This window comes from Tauraco erythrolophus, chromosome 31, assembly GCF_009769465.1.
Source record: "Tauraco erythrolophus isolate bTauEry1 chromosome 31, bTauEry1.pri, whole genome shotgun sequence".
In the NCBI taxonomy this organism is placed as follows: Eukaryota; Metazoa; Chordata; class Aves; order Musophagiformes; family Musophagidae; genus Tauraco; species Tauraco erythrolophus.
This window is the reverse complement of record NC_141495.1, coordinates 198,780-214,387: the sequence shown is the minus strand read 5'-3', so window position 1 is coordinate 214,387 and position 15,608 is coordinate 198,780. Positions and strand designations below refer to the sequence as shown.

The 15,608-nt window shown below is 51.1% G+C and overlaps 1 protein-coding gene across 1 annotated transcript; it reads right to left on the bottom strand.

The window, feature by feature from the left end:
- Positions 1 to 341: 341 nt before the first annotated feature.
- On the bottom strand, positions 342 to 15,252 carry SLC48A1 (solute carrier family 48 member 1). Its single transcript, XM_086628480.1, has 3 exons — positions 15,114 to 15,252; positions 3,517 to 3,684; positions 342 to 1,334 (listed from the first exon to the last, which is right to left on the bottom strand). The coding sequence occupies exons 1-3, from the start codon at positions 15,250 to 15,252 to the stop codon at positions 1,198 to 1,200; spliced, it is 444 nt and encodes a 147-aa protein (XP_086484606.1). The 3' UTR covers positions 342 to 1,197.
- Positions 15,253 to 15,608: the final 356 nt, after the last annotated feature.

Below are 15,608 nucleotides of genomic sequence, written 5' to 3'. Positions count from 1 at the left end.
GGAAGGGGGCTTCTCCTGCCTCTCCTCTCACCCACCTACGGAATGATTCATGGTTCTCACTTCCAGTTTGCAGTAGGCAGCACCACCTGCCTCACATGGCAGAACAGCCCCGCTGTGCCCAGCATGCCAGCCCAGCCCTGCCACCTCTCCACTCACCGCACAAGAGCCTGGCAATTCGCCTACGGCTGCGTTACGCCGGTGATGCTCACTCCAGAGGCTGGCTGGAAGCTGCCTCTGGATACCTTTTGTATTTTTGAGTACATCTTCTCCCCTCTCTCATCCTGCTGTCACTGGGAAGCTGAGCAAAGAAAAGGAAACAGTACTGCCTATGAAAAGATTTTTTTTTCTTTTTTAAGAACCAAATTGGTGTTTCTCCAGAGGTTCAGGCAGGTGAGCCCTTGCCCAGCACATCTGCCACCCAAATACCCAGTGCCACATGTTACAAATTTGGGTGTTCATTGTGAGTTCCCTTTTAAAGCGACCCTGGATAGCAGCCAGAACCAGCAATTCTCCACTTCTGACAGTGCCTCGGGATGACCAGTGCTTCTCCAATCCCCTGGAGCTCGTTCAGACCCCGGGAGAGCGCTGACCTCGCGCACAACGCAGAGAAAGAAAACACTGGAAAACACTGGAAGATGCGGGGTGCTGGCTGGAAGGTACACAGGGACCTCCTGCCACAGGGAAAGGCTCATCTCTCCCTTTCTCTTGGAGGAGCAGAGCAGTGCAAAAGGAGCTGCCTCCCACAGAGCAGAGGGTTTGTTATGTGTGTTGGGCACCCACCTGAAAGCGGGTGCTGATGCACTCACGAGGACAAGATTTTGGGGTGCTGCATCCATGAGGTGTGAACCTACAGCTCCTGGAGGGCCCAGGACTTCCTCCCCACTTGAAAGCTCCCCTGGAGTTTGGGGCAACGCAAAGAGTGGATCTAGGCCTGCTGTGTGTAAGCACGTGGAGTCTTTCACCTCTCTACCAGACACAGGGACTCCCAGGGAAGTTACGGAAAGACCGGATTGACATCATTAGCCAAACTTTACATGGTTGAGCAAAAGCAATTAGGAAAAACCCCTACTGCAGACAGACAAACCAAGCAGCACTGGGTGGGTTCCTTCTCCGCCTCTCGTACATCTCTCGCAGGTACCACACCTTCTGGGGGCAACTCAGACATCCAGCACCTTCGGACGGGACGAAGTCCAAGCGTTAGAAGTCACTGAGGATACTGATGTCTGCAAACTCATTCCTGTACCGGTACGCGTACAAACTCAGCAGGAAGGCCCATTTCAAGGAGATGAAGCTCCAGACGCAGGACAGGTAGTAGCTTCTGGGATCAGTCAGGGCTAGGGAAGAAAAGGATACAGGTACACCTCAAAAATCCCCTTTATCCCTCATGCAGTGTGGCTGGGAAGAACCAAACTCAGCCCCCCAGTTCCTCAGAGCGTTTCAGCCCAAAGACCTTGTCCTGCGAGCACAGCTCCAGCAGTGCCTTATTCCCAGCTTTCTCGACTCGGATTGTAAAATTTCCTCACTTCTTAGTGAGGAAGAGGCTGTTCAGGAGGGCCTGTTGTGATAGGACAAGGGGTAATGGTTTTAAAATAGAGGGAGGTAGATTCAGGTTGGATATTAGGAAAAAATTTTTTACCATGAGAGTTGTAGAACACTGGAACAGGTTGCCCAGAGAGGTGGTGGATGCTCCATCCCTGGAGATGTTCAAGGCCAGGTTGGACGAGGCCCTGAGCAACCTGATCTAGTTGGAGATATCCCTGTTCCTTGCAGGGGGGTTGGACTAGATGACCTTTGAAGGTCCCTTCCAGCCCTGACCATTCTATGATTCTATGATTCTGCCACAGGAGAGCATCCTGCTCACAGCCATCATCCCCTCGAGAGGCAGATCCTAAGAGCCCCCCCACCCTCTCCGTGCTGAGGGCCCAAAGGACGGAGTTTGTGTCAATTCCTGGACGGCAGAACCACGCAGTTCAAGAAAACCACCTCCCCCTGCAGCTCCTCATTTCCCTCGCCCTCCCTTCCCACTGCTCCCTTCTCCCCCACCACGGCAGGGAGAGAGGAAACCTGCACATCCCGGCAGGAAAACAGGAAAAAAAAATACATCCTCCTTCCAAAAGGCTTTTACCCATCGTTGTGGTCCCCATTTAATACGTAATACTGGTGCAGGTCTTCAGCACAGCGCTGTGATAACAGCACAGGAATGACAGAACAGCCTCTTTTTGGAGAATCTTTGCAAATTAACACAATTCTTCTTTATTTGTTATAAAACTGCCTCTGCGTAGGGATTACTCTGAGGCCACGTGCGTGTGGTTCTGCTTTTGAAGTGCATGCCAGCGGTTTTCCTATCTATTTTCAACGTTTAGGCTTTTTTGTGCAAGAGATGTTAACAATTTTGGAATAAACTTACGTAACCGAATGAGTAAAACAATTCTCCCTCTACATACAACCTGCTTGATCACTATTAAAAAAATACAGATTTTTTTTTTTGAAGGACACACAAAACAATACTTATGCAGTAAATCCTACTCATTAAATGTACCATTCCTAAACCTTCCATACATAAATAACCATTGCAGATGTCCTACTTTCTCCTAAAACTAGCCCTTTCCTTAGAATACCTCCATTTCCTTAAAAAAACCCCAAATTTTTCTCCAAATAGTTTTTCCCCCATGTCTCCAAGAAAAGAGGTGATGAAAAATATTTGGTTTCCTGTTGACATTTGTATTTCTAATGGTCACATCCGAGTATTTTCATGCCCTTCCACTCAGCTGAAGCACTCTGGTCTCCACGGGGAGTGTCTTTGGGGTAAGCCAAGGGCTTTTGGTGGGTCAGGACCCCGACACAGCGTGCCCACCGCCACGAGCACGACGACAGCAGGACTCTTGGTGGCCCTGGGCCCAAATGCAGCAAGCAACAAACACAGACAACTTTTGAAAAAAAACAAACCCCAAACTTCCTCTCTTTGGTCTCTTGCCAAGCAAACACTGGGAGCAATCAAGTGAAGCCTCCTGAGATGATGTTATTTTATAGCAACCCAGCTTTATGTGCTGACTAAGCGTAGAAGGCATTTTCACCCTGCTGACTCGTGTTTGGATTTCAATATCCTCACCCACCTGCTTTACGAGCGCTGAATAGACATTTATTTTTGTCGTGGAAATAAGTAAATTCCAGTTTCTATAGGAAACGATGCTGGAAAACATGGACTGTGTGGCAGCAGCCCTACAGACCAGGCCTACCCGGGCAGCCAGCAGATATCAGGAGATGCCCCAGGGGAGTGGCACTCACCAGGCAGCAGAATCACTCCCGTGTCATCAAGGTACCACAGCAGAAAAATGAAATGCAATGGCTTTCTTGCAGCCTCCCCCCAAAAGTCCTTCACCTCTCAGAAGAGATGGCAGGAACACCCCTAGATTCCCACCCCACCTCTGCTTTGCAGCCTCTTCCGCTCCATCAAACCCAATCCCAGTAACCCCAGCACCACTAGTCGCTTCTCCCAGCAAGAAACAGAGTACTTACACTGGTGGTTGGTGATGGCCAGCACGAGGAACGTGCAGAATCCCACCACTGAGAGAGCTGAGAAGAGGATCCCGATGAAGAGGAAGAACCTCAGCCCTTTTAACCAGGTCCTCCAGTAATCCTGCACATACATCACATGCGTGATTAGGGCCCAGAGCGCCAGAACACCTGCTCGATTAGACAGCAAGGGCAGTCAGTACCACGCACCACACCTCTGAAAAACACACATCCCATAAAAACCCCACACGGAACGCCGCGGAACACCGATGCTCCGTGGCCAGGTCCCCCCCAGAGAGAGGGGAAACACCAGGATGAATGGGTGGCTGCGCAGCATCGCTCCCCGCGACCACCCCGGACCCCCTGCCTTCACCCAGCCTCTGAGACACTGATCGTGCTTCCAGGTTGGCACGGAACGGACTTCATTCCTTGAAGGGATTCCCTAAATGACTCCTTCACCCTCCTGTTTCGGACAGACCCCTTTAATGCACGCTCAGAGCAGCTTTATTTGATTCTCCATGCAGCTTTCACGGCATTGCACGCAGCGAGCAGGTGGGAATTGGCACCTGGCAGGAATTAGTGCACCTTTCCACAAGGGCCAGGCAGCCCCTTCTCCATATGGAAATGATGATGATGATGATGAACACCACTACTGCGTGACCACTGATTTTAGGCGCCTAAGGAGACGATGATGAACACCACTACTGCGTGACCACTGACTTTAGGCACCTAAATCAAGATATCCAGGACCTGTTCAGTACTCAGCATTTCCCACCACGTTGTTTAGCCCCGATGCATCTCGAGGTAACTCCATAAAGATTCCATTTATCCCAATCCCCTACAAAGGCTTCAGATGTTCCAAGTAAAGGGGTGCAGAAGTTCAGCTCCCAGATGACTCGTACGTACAATTCCCACTTACAGCAAAGCACGCTCACTAAGTGGTTAAGGCGGCTTAAATTAACTCTGTACTTTTGGGTCTGGCCCAAAACGTCTGGATTACACAACCAGACAAATATCTGAGCACGGATAGTTTATGTATTATTTTTTTTAATTACAGCAAAAGGCGTTTCCCTAAGCTCAGGTGACCAGTCCACAACCAACTTTCAACTCCCTCGTCAAAAGGGAGGAAACAGGAGGGGGAAAAAAAAAAAAAGGGGATGAAAGCATCCACATTAAGAGCTGTAAACTCTTCTGATCTAGGGAAAAACGATGCATCCTTCCCTCATCTTGTTCTGAAAACTGCTACCTTTGCACCACGCTGCAGAAAAAAATCAGGAGAGACACTCGATACAAGTGCCCGTTCACAGGCTTAAAGCCTGTCCAAGCTTTTACAACCTGCCTGTCATTCCCATCACACAATCCCAATCCCAATCCCAACTCTGCTCCTCTGTTTAAGTCGCAGAGTAAACCTCTTGAAGCCACTAACTCAACCTGTAGTCAGTGCCACGTCACAGACTTCAAACATTTGACTCATTTTGACAAAGACTCCTGAGATTCGAACCTCCAGCGGTGGTTTCCCCTTCTCCTGTGTGTTTCTCCTTCTCCACCATCTCCTTTCCAGATTTTATTTTAAAGGGCAGCAAAGGAAAAAATAATAATAATTAAAAAAAAAAAAAAAAAGACACTGTTTGGAAAACACCAGGCTGCTTTATACGGCGTCCTGCAACTCTGCGACTGCTTCTCGACATCCAAGGAAGCGAAAACCAGTCTTGCCCACTGCAAAATCAACATTTTAACACTGGGGACAGCCGTGGCCCTGCCAGAGCTCGTTTGTTACTGGACAGGGTCATCTCACACAAAGCTTCCCAAGGCTTAAAAGAACGGATTATGGCAGAGAGGAAAACAACTGCGAGCAAAGCGACGGATGAGCAGAGCGGAGAGTCGCCCCACAAACCCTCTGGACTTGATTTTTGGCTCCCAGCTCATCTCTAGGAGGTTTTCTGACCCAGCTGGCCACATGGGTAGTGGATGCAGTGCAGGTGCATGGCAAACGAAGCTGAATATACACCAAGGCAGTTCCAGGACAGGCAGGGAGAACCCTTGGAATGCTTTTTGCCTCTTTGGTGTCTTGGAACGGGGCAAAGAAAGTTCAAACACCCTCCACGGTGGGCCATAAAAGAGGTGGGTGGATAAAGGGCAACCTTCAAAAGAAAAACCCCGTAAAAGCAAAAGCAAAAGCACTCAGGGCGAACTAAAAACCCGAGGGTAAAGTGCTGATATCCAGGACAGACAGAGCTCACAAACTCTTTATCACCATGAACAGGAAAGGCAGAACCAGCCCATCGCTCCAGCTGGTGGGACCCACAGCACCTAAGTAGCACCTCAGCAGGTTTTCTGGCTCCAGGCAGTCGGGATTTTCCTTCTGAGACTCTCAAGTCAGCTACAGACATGGCTTTTCCGTGGCTGACTCGGCACAGGCCACCACCAGGGACGCACACTGGAGACCACCGAGGTGGCCAAGACGTTTGGTGGAAAAGCCGAGCGCTCCGCTTGCTGAACGACACTTCCTCCACTTCCCCAACCCTTCAGCTTGTGCTCTAGCAAGTCCAACATAGATTTTTTTTTTTTAAAAAAAACAGGGAACTTGTGTTTTTTGGTCAGCAAAACGAGATGCTTCCCCCCACACGCCTTCAGCTGACTTGGCACAATTTATTTAAACTGCTGAGTCAAGTTGCTGCCGTTTCCAGGCCCAAACTGCTGCTGCTGCTCCCAAAGGTCTCCGTGGGGAGAGCAGAGGCAGCGCGTGAGCTGCCACTTGATCTTCCCCCCACTGACCCCACACCTTCCCCAGACCCTAAAGCCTGACTCAGCAGCACTTGGAAGGAAGCTGTTTGCCAAACTCTTGTGTTTGGTTAACTCTTAACCTCCAGAGTAGCTGCCTCACTCATGACTAAGCAAAAAAAGCCTCTCCACGACTTCATCTGAAGGACCAAGTTCGGTCACACGATCATTAAACACGGGGTGTCTTTTTTAGAGGCAGCTCAGTCATCGTGTTCATCACCACCCGAAACAGAGGGGAAAGGAGCCCCCTCCTGCTCCAGCCGTGTGTTTGTCTCCTCTCCCTTACACCCCTGCAGCACTCAGATCCTTTGCTGAGACTATCCAGCCTGCAGAGCAGTTGTTTTTTCTTTGATTTTCTCCCTAAAACGGCAGAAAAAAATTCCAGCAAGTTAAATCAGCTCACAACACTGTCTGAAAAACATCAGGACCGGCATAAAAAAACATGGGCAGTACGCATCCAGGGACAGGTGGGAGCAAGGAGGACAGGACTTGGCTTTTTCAGTCGCTTGATTTGCTCATCCTGAGCTTGTGAGATCACCCCGAGCCACCTGAACCCCACCAGTGCTGCTCAGAACGGTGGAGCAGCCACAAGAGCAGAACCACCACCTGGGTGTGGAGAAATGCAGGTGAACAGAAGGGGCATCCCAAGTGGGATGAAGCCACCTAACCACAGGGGATGGCAAATCAAGCTCAGAGCCTCAATACAAGAGGAAAGCAAACAATTATTGCAGGGAATATCACTTAAGTGGAGTGTATTGCTATATATCAACCACTAACTAAATGCTTAAATACATGAAAACATGTACCTTTGCTAAAATCTTTCTTTAAAATAACTGTTTATCAACATACAGCATCCAGCAGGAAAAAAATCCCGTTATATCTAAATAACTCCAGAGGAAAAGCATCCAAAAATGCTGGAATGGAGCGTTTGATTCTTGTTTAATACTGAAATCAGGGTCAGGAAAAGAAAAATCACCTCCTATTGACCAACACCCCTAAGCTCAGCGGGGAAAAGAACAAATGAGTTGTACTGATTTACAGAAAAGACTTTCATCATCACACAGAGAAACTCAAACCGGCCTAGTGGATTTAATTTATGGGAAATCTCTTGCTTTGCAGACCTTTAAAGCAGAAGGTTTGCAGGTTTAACACAAAGAACAGAAGAACAGCCAGCTCATTCAGCTGTACAACTGAAACAGGTTGTACTGGACTAGGAAATGAGAGTTAGGTCTCATTTAAAGTCTGGAATGATTAACTGCAGGACCTCCAGTTTCACTTTTCCACCCCAAGCTATTCCCCCAAACCCCCTGCCCCTTCTCCACCGCCGCAGCCGTGTTCTCCAGCGGAATCACACCTCGCTCAGAAGCAAAACCTGGAGTAGCTGCAGTGGTTGGCAGCTCCACTCGCTGAAAATAACCTCAAAAATCTGGCTCTCCTTTCAGAGAAACAATCTGTCTTGGTGGATTTGTCCCACACGCCACGGCTGGAGCGCCCCTAAAATTAGAGCCGCTCAGTAAGACACAATCGAGGGATTTCCGACGTAGAGCAACGGGAAAGTTACCTCCAAATCAAAAACTAATTATCCCAAGCACACAAAGCTCCAGGAAAAGGAAACAGCCACGAGTACATCTGAAAAAACAGCGACAGAAGGCAGTTTTTTTTTTTTTAAAACAGAAGTTAACAGGTATTTTGACGAGATTAATTCATATTTAAAACACAAAAACTTACAGCATACTTGGAACGAGTTTAAACAAATTCAGAAAGGCAAGTTCAAAAGCAGGTCTGTAACCCTGTCCAGAAAACCACTAATATCTAAATATTTTGATAAGCCCTTTCCAAAGTTTGGCGTTCTTTAGCTCAAGTGAAACACAACTTTCCCTTTCTCCAAGCAGAAAAACGAGAATTGTGACAAACAAAAGGTTTTCTCAGAGCCCTGGCTCATCCCTGCCCGATTCTTCGGGCCCAGTAAAACCAGCTGCATTGTTGATGGGGAATAACAGCCCAGCTGCCTCCCCCGGGGTTGGAGCAGCCAGAGGCCAAGCGTGTCAAGCCACGTTTGCACGCCGTGGCAGGACACCCTGTACGACACTGATGGGCGTCACAGATTCGGGGAAAAAACAACAAATGTGCAATGGAAGCCAAAAAAACCAAAAAAATAATCCCAAGCAAACACATGCACACGAGCCTCCCGAAGCTCAAAACGCACGTGGATGGGGGCAGACAGAGCTGATGGCAACAAAACAACAACAAAAATGACAAATAATATTAAAAACTCCTGGAAAATATGAAGTCTATGGTGACTGATTAGAAGGATTTTTCCGGAGCGCTCACAAAGCCTTCAGTCCTTTTCCATCCAAACAATCTTTGATACACTCCATTATTCCAGCTGGAGCAAAACCTGCTCTAAAAGCTTTGCCAGCCCAAGTTCTTTTTGCCATTCCTAAGTTTTGCAAACTTGGCCTTGTCTGGGTGATTCCCTGAAAGGGTGAAACGTTTTCTTGCAGGAGTTAAAGCCAAGCTAGCTCGGCCTCAGCTGGTTTTGGAAGAGGTTAAAAATGGCTCTTCTTGAACAGCTCTTCTGCCAAAATAGCTGGGGATCAACGCTGAAGTATTTTAGGAAAACAGCTCTCGGTGGAGAGGAGAGTCTTTGGAGTGTTCTAGTGAAAACTGGTTTTCACTTGGCAAAATTTCCCTCTGGACACGTGCAACCGAGTGCTTTGCTACTCCAGGTTTCGGTTTAGAGGAAAGCAGATGGGGCTGCACACATGGGAGAAGAAAATCCCGGTGTTCCAGCTCGCCCAGCACCCAGTCGGTTCACTCAGCCCTCTTCAGCAGCAGGAAACAAGATTTAGGGATTTGGGATGCTCCGGGTCTCCGCTGCTCACATTCCAGATGGAACCAACCGCACAATTACCTGAAAGGAAGCTGTGGGGAGATGGGGGTCAGTCTCTTCTCCCACGTTAGGAATGACAGGACAAGAGGAAATGGCCTCAAGTTATGCCAGGGGAAATTTAGATGGATATCAGGAAGAATTTCTTTCCAGAGAGGGTTGTGAAGTATTGGAACAGGCTGCCCAGGGAGGTGGTGGAGTCCCCATCCCTGGAGGTGTTTAAAAACCGTGTGGATTTGGGGTTGAGGAACGTGGTTTAGGGCCCCTGACAGTGCAGGGGGAACAGCTGGACTCGATGATCTTGAGGGGCTCTTCCAACCACATGATTCCATGATTTCCCAGCACATCAGCAGCACTTAGGAGGGACTCGGTCTCTCCTGCAACTTCACTCCAATATGATTAAGCACAAGGCACGTGCAGTCTTTCCTGCGTTTCCTTCCAGCATGCCATCCCATCCCTCTCTTCCTCCATTCCTTAAGACCACGGACTACAGCAGTCATGAGCCAAACCTTCATCCAACGACACGTAGTGCTCTATATGCAAATCCAAACACTTAAAAAACGCTTTATTCTGTAACTGCAGCGCTTTTGGACCACGCTATTCCAGCCCTGGATAGGGAAGAAGCCAATCTGCACAAATATATCCAGTATATGCAAGTCAGATTAGTTACCAGAGTCTTCAGAGAATCACTGCTTCGTATGCAACAGCCACTGCGTTCAGCAGAAGCTTTTCACTCCCCAGATATTTTTCGAGCGTCAGAAAAGTACATTTTGTGTTTCATCGTCTTTGCAGCTGCTTTAATATCTGGTCCACGTTATATCAGCAAAGCACAAGCTTTGTATTTTGCCAGAAATAGCTGAGCAGCTTGGAAACGGCCAATAAAGTCTCTTCAGAGCAGGAAAAAAAAAAAAAAAAAATGTCTTTCTATTAAATTCAAAAAGAGAAGATACATACACACAAACATTAAAAGCCACTCAGGAAAGGGCGGGATACATCCTGAAAACATTTAATTGCTTGCTTCTCTTTTAAACTGCCTCTGGCAGAATGAAAACATCAGGGTTGCTTAGAGATTCATGCTTAAGAAAAAAAATACTAATTTAAGGCAGCGAGGGGAGAAGGTCAAACATGCAAACAAGCAGTAAATCATAAAAGCCACTGTGACTCGCCCAAAATAAAACAGCAAGCCACCGAGACAACCAGTATCAACTCAGGAGTGACTCTCTGGGTCCTGGGATTAGTCTAAGTTGCTGTCCCTCCTGCTTAAAACACGGATACAATACACATGGTCTGCATCTGACTCAAGATGATCCCAAAATTCCCAAGTATGCATGCCCAGAGGCAGATTGAAGATTCTGAGGATTAGTGAGTTTTTACTGGGCACTGTGTGAGGGGTTTATCATTAGGAAAGCCAACTGGAAAGACTGGAAAGGCAGTTTGCTCAGCACCTTAAATGACACATTCCTGGTTTTGTAACTAGAAGTTGGGCTCTAATTACACACTCCTCAGTACGCGGCAATCTTCCCTCCACAGAACTTTAATACCAGAACTTGGAGTAAATAAATATCCAAGCCTCTACTTTAAATCATGGGAAATGTACTGGAGCAAGTGAAGATCAGCACAAGGAGCAGTGGAGGACAGATGTGAACGCAAAACGTAGCAGGAAAGGTTCTCTAGGAGATAAGCAAAAGATAAATAAACCAGTTACAAAGAGACAGATTCCTAACGAGGCAGGAATCGGTAGGACTTCTCACAGAGAGGAAGAGTATGGATAAACATCCTGAAACACACGTCCCTGACAACCCAAAGGCACAGCACCAAAAGCTTCAACCCACCTCACCAACCCAGGCAGGAGAAAAGCCACGGCGAGGAGCAGGAGGCGATGGGGAAGCCAGGCAGCCAGTTACGACGAGATAAACGTGCACAACCGCGCTCCCAGGGAAGGGAGGAAGGCAAAGCCTCCGCGAAATCACAGGAATATTCACCAGGAACTGCTGCAAAGCTGCCAAACACACCAGCCTCAACTATTTTTTGCCCCCCCCCCCATGGTGTTGGAGCTCCCAGCTACACCAGCCCGACCTGCAGCTCACCCGCAGGTGCTCCGATCGCTTTTTGAAGCTTCCGAAGGAAAAAAGGCACATATGGGCTAAAAAAAATTCCCAAAAAACTGTGAACCCGCCCAGGGCAGCAAACACAGCTCCAGCCCGGGGTTTTCGCTTCACATCAGTGGTGCAGCCCCAGCACTCGAGCTGCGCCCCACGTTTTGGGGGAGAATCCGTCTTTCTGCCTTCTGTTGCGCAGGAGAACGCGCAGAAAGTTACAACGGGTTTCCCAGCAAAGGGCACGAAACGACGCCTGGCACTGAGCTTCGCCAACGTCTGCGCGGCGGAAAACTCGAGACGCTCGCCCACTTCCTCTCGTGCCACTCTCTGCCAGCGGAAGCACCCACCGTTTAGCACGTTAGGATAAAAACCGGGTGATTAACGGAACAAACCCTGGGAATGCCCCGAGTACCTGGAACTGAACATCCACAGTGCCCGGGCACAACGCAAACCTCCTACACACCACGGCTTTTTTCTTCAAACACACTTCAGCAAGTAGCCTTAGCTTCAAAGCACTGAAAAACGTGGCTTTTTTTTGGGCTTTTGGGGTTTGTTTTTTTTCCCAACTCCTCCACAACTAACCAAGGACCCACTTGGCTCTACGGTGCAGTACGTGAAACGTCGGTTTGTAAAAGGCTAGAAATGAACCGAGGGCACAACTTGACTTTGGCACTTGGCTGGCAGCAGGATGAACTTCAAAAATCCTCCTCACATACACGTGGTGATATTCCCACTCCTTCCCGGCCCCCCTGTCCTGGGGGTAACAACATTTGTGAGACAGGACACCGCATATCCTCAGGTCAGAGGTGGGAGCCTAAAATTAAAGTCTCCTCTCAAATGTCTGGAGTGTGTTTCACCTATGGAGACATAGGATCGTGGAATGGTTTGGGTTGGAAGGGACCTCAAAGATCATCCAGTTCCAACCCCCCTGCCATGGGCAGGGACACCCTCCACCACAACAGGTTGCCCAAAGCCCCATTCGGCCTGGCCTGGCACACTGCCAGGGATGGGGCAGCCACAGCTTCTCTGGGCGACCTGTGCCAGTGCCTCAGCACCCTCAGAGGGAAGAATTTCTTCCTTAGATCCCATCAAAATCTCCCCTCTTCCAGTTTAAAGCCATTGCCCCATGTCCTGTCACTCCACACCTGTGTCCAAAGCCCCTCTCCAGCTTTCCTGTAGCCCCTTTAGGGACTGGGAGGTGCTGGAAGGTCTCCCTGGAGCCTTCTCTTCTCCAGGCTGAACAGCCCCAACTCTCCCAGTCTGTCTCCATACAGAGGTGCTCCAGCCCTCGGATCATCTCTGTGGCCTCCTCTGGCCCCGCTCCAGGAGCTCCATGTCCTTCTGCTGTTGGAGACCCCAGAGCTGAGAGCAGTATTAAAAAGCAGACAGGAACCCTTAGATCAGCTGTGTCTAACACCAAAACACACCCTTCTTAACCTGTTTCTCAGGCTTTGTGATACTACTGGATCCTATAGGCTCTACCTATAGACATTCCAACAGCTGTTTGAGAGCACACAAATCCACGGAGCCCAACCTAACGCACGATCGTATTTTTTATTTTGCTTCCTGCTTACCTTGCTCCTTTTTATCTTAACTAGCTGGAATTACCCGGTAATTAATCAGCACGAACCTCCTCCCTCTCCCTGCAGACAATAATCCAAGCAACTTCCGCAAAGAAAGTACAGGCTGGTTCCTCCCTCTGCTTTCTCCCAACCTCCTCCTGGAACACGGACTTCCGAAATTCCTCTGTGAACAACAGACGGCGTGTGCATGCAGCACAAAATATTACTCCTTGTTTTCCTGTGCGTTTCCAGGGCGCAACACTCCAACCACCTCGTGAAGCGAGATAAACACGCTGGAATTGCTTAATTCCAGCTGGAATTAAAACTTTTTTGGAGGGAGAGGAAGTAGAGAGACAGCCACAACCCCGTAACTCACAGCTGCTCCGACAGTGCAGCAAACACCGAGAGGCACACGGGAGCGTTGGCGTTAAATTAAACTTCACAGAGTTTAATTTCACTTTCCACTCTTCCTCCAGGTATTTATCCAGAGAAACCCTGGAGCTGCTGAACCAAGAGAGGACCATGTCCTGCTCCAACCCAGTCATTAACTGGGACCCACAGCTGCTGTGGGCATCTGAGTCTCCCTGATTTCTGTGGGCGTTACGGTGCAGTTTGCAGCTGCTGGCCTCTACAACAAGCAGCCCAACTGCTTTTTCCACAGGTTTTTCCTGGCACAGAGGCTCAGTGGGTATCAAGGTCAGGAATCTGGCGCTTTGCTTTTCTTTCCTGAAAATACAGAGCACACGTAAACACAGATTGCCACACCAAAACCTTCCTAGGAAAGTCAGCAAAGCCTTCAGCTGTGACTTTGAAATAAAATCCTCTTTTCCATGACAATTCCAGCTGTCGCACGGGGCTCGCTCCGATGGCCACACACAACATAAGCCTCAAACTTTTCGTTTTTCCCCGGGAACACCACGAGTTACACACCAGCACCAACTGAAGCTGCTCCACAAACAGCAAGTTGGCTAGATGTGGCTCCAAAAACCTTCTTGGGACAAGGAGGCGAACAATTCCACCTTCACCAGCAGTCAGCTTACAAACCACACAAACCAATTCCCATTTTTCCTCCAGGATGAGCAGCAGCAGATGCAGCTCACGTGTCCCACAAACCACAGGTTTGCGTTTCCAGTTGCAAACTGTCACTTTTTATCAGAAGTCGCTCTCCCACGGGCGCAACCAGCCCTTCCAAAGGGTCCGGAGCTCCTGGGTGGATGCGGAAAGCACCACCTGTCGACTTCCCAAAATGGAGCGCAGCCCACCCGAGTCCCAAAACCACATACTGCTGTCACCTGCTCCAGCTGCCAACGGCGTGTGACGCACCCCCAGCGTGCCACAAGCCCACGTTTGCCAGCTTTGCCACCAACACTTGGAGAAAACCACCGCACACAGCGCGGAGCTGAGGGCATCACCCCATCCCCGCGCCCACCGCCCGGGCACAGACTGCGGCTCCGCTCCGTTCTCGGCTCTTTGGTGATTTCGGGCGGGATAAGGGCAGGAGCCCAGGGGGGGTCTCCAGGCTCACTCCCCCTCACGGGCGCTTGCCGAGGGGTCTGCAGTCCTGGGGCAGCGCTGCTCAGCCCCCTGTCCTGTCCCCCTGCCCCAGGGACCACCCGCTGCAGCACTGAGGTAAAGCTGCCCACCCCGCAGCCTGTCACCCCGAGGGAAGGTGCTGCTTGGCCTCACCCCCCCCTCACCCCCTACGACCCCCTCACCCCCTCCATCACCTCCTCCGACTCCCCTCACCCCTTCCCTCAGCATCTACGACCTCCCTCACCCCTCCCTCACCCCCTACAACCTCCTTCACCCCCTCCCACCCCCCTTACCTCCTCCCTCACTCTCTACGACCACCCTCGCCCCTTCTTCACCCCCTACAACCACTCTCACCCCCTACGACCCCCCTCACCCCCTCCCTCACCTCCTACGACCCCCCTCACCCCCTCCGACCCCCCTCACCCCCTCCCACCCCCCTTACCTCCTCCCTCAGCCTCTACGACCACCCTCGCCCCTTCTTCACCCCCTACGACCACTCTCACCCCCTCCCTCACCCCCTACGACCTCCCTCACCCCCTAGGACCCCCCTCATCCCCTCCCTCACCTCCTACGACCCCCCTCACCCCCTCTCTCACCCCCTACGACCACCCTCGCCCCTTCTTCACCCCCCTACGACCCCCCTCACCCCCTCCCTCACCCCCTCCCACCCCCCTTACCTCCTCCTTCACCCCCTACGACCACCCCCCACCCCCCTCGGCACCCCCCGCCGCGTACCCGCGAGCCCCCCCGCCGCCGCCGTGGCGGGCTGCCGGAGGGCGGGCGCCAGGCTCCAGCTGAAGAAGGCCGAGAAGCCCATGAGGGCTCCGGCCGCCGCGTAGGCCATGCGGAGCGCCAGCGCCCGGCTCACCGCCATCGCTGCGCCGCGCGCCGCCCCGCCCCGCCCCGCCCCGCCCACCGCCAGGGCGCCCCCTGGCGGCCGGGGGGACCGAGCGCGGGCGGGGGGGCACGGGGGGCGGGGGGGGACGTGGGGGGGTAGGGGGGGTATGGGGGGTATGGGGACACGAGGGGCGTGGGGGGACACGGGGGAATATGGGGGGTATGGGGACACGGGGGGCGTGGGGGGACACGGGGGGATATGGGGGGTATGGGGGCTATGGGGACACGGGGGATGTGGGGACTTGGGGGGACATGGGGACACGGGGAGCGTGGGGGGACACGGGGGGATATGGGGGGTATGGGGGGTATGGGGACACGGGGGGCGTGAGGAAG

What these genes read in the sequence shown, in the direction of transcription:
- SLC48A1 (XM_086628480.1), bottom strand. Translation starts at nt 15,252, where the DNA reads ATGGCGGTGAGCCGGGCGCTGGCGCTCCGCATGGCCTACGCGGCGGCC. An exon ending in GGCGGCGGGGGGGCTCGCGG is followed by an intron (nt 3,685 to 15,113) that starts GTACGCGGCGGG and finishes CTAATCGAGCAG; the next exon opens with GTGTTCTGGCGCTCTGGGCC. An exon ending in GGCCATCACCAACCACCAGT is followed by an intron (nt 1,335 to 3,516) that starts GTAAGTACTCTG and finishes TTTCTTCCCTAG; the next exon opens with CCCTGACTGATCCCAGAAGC.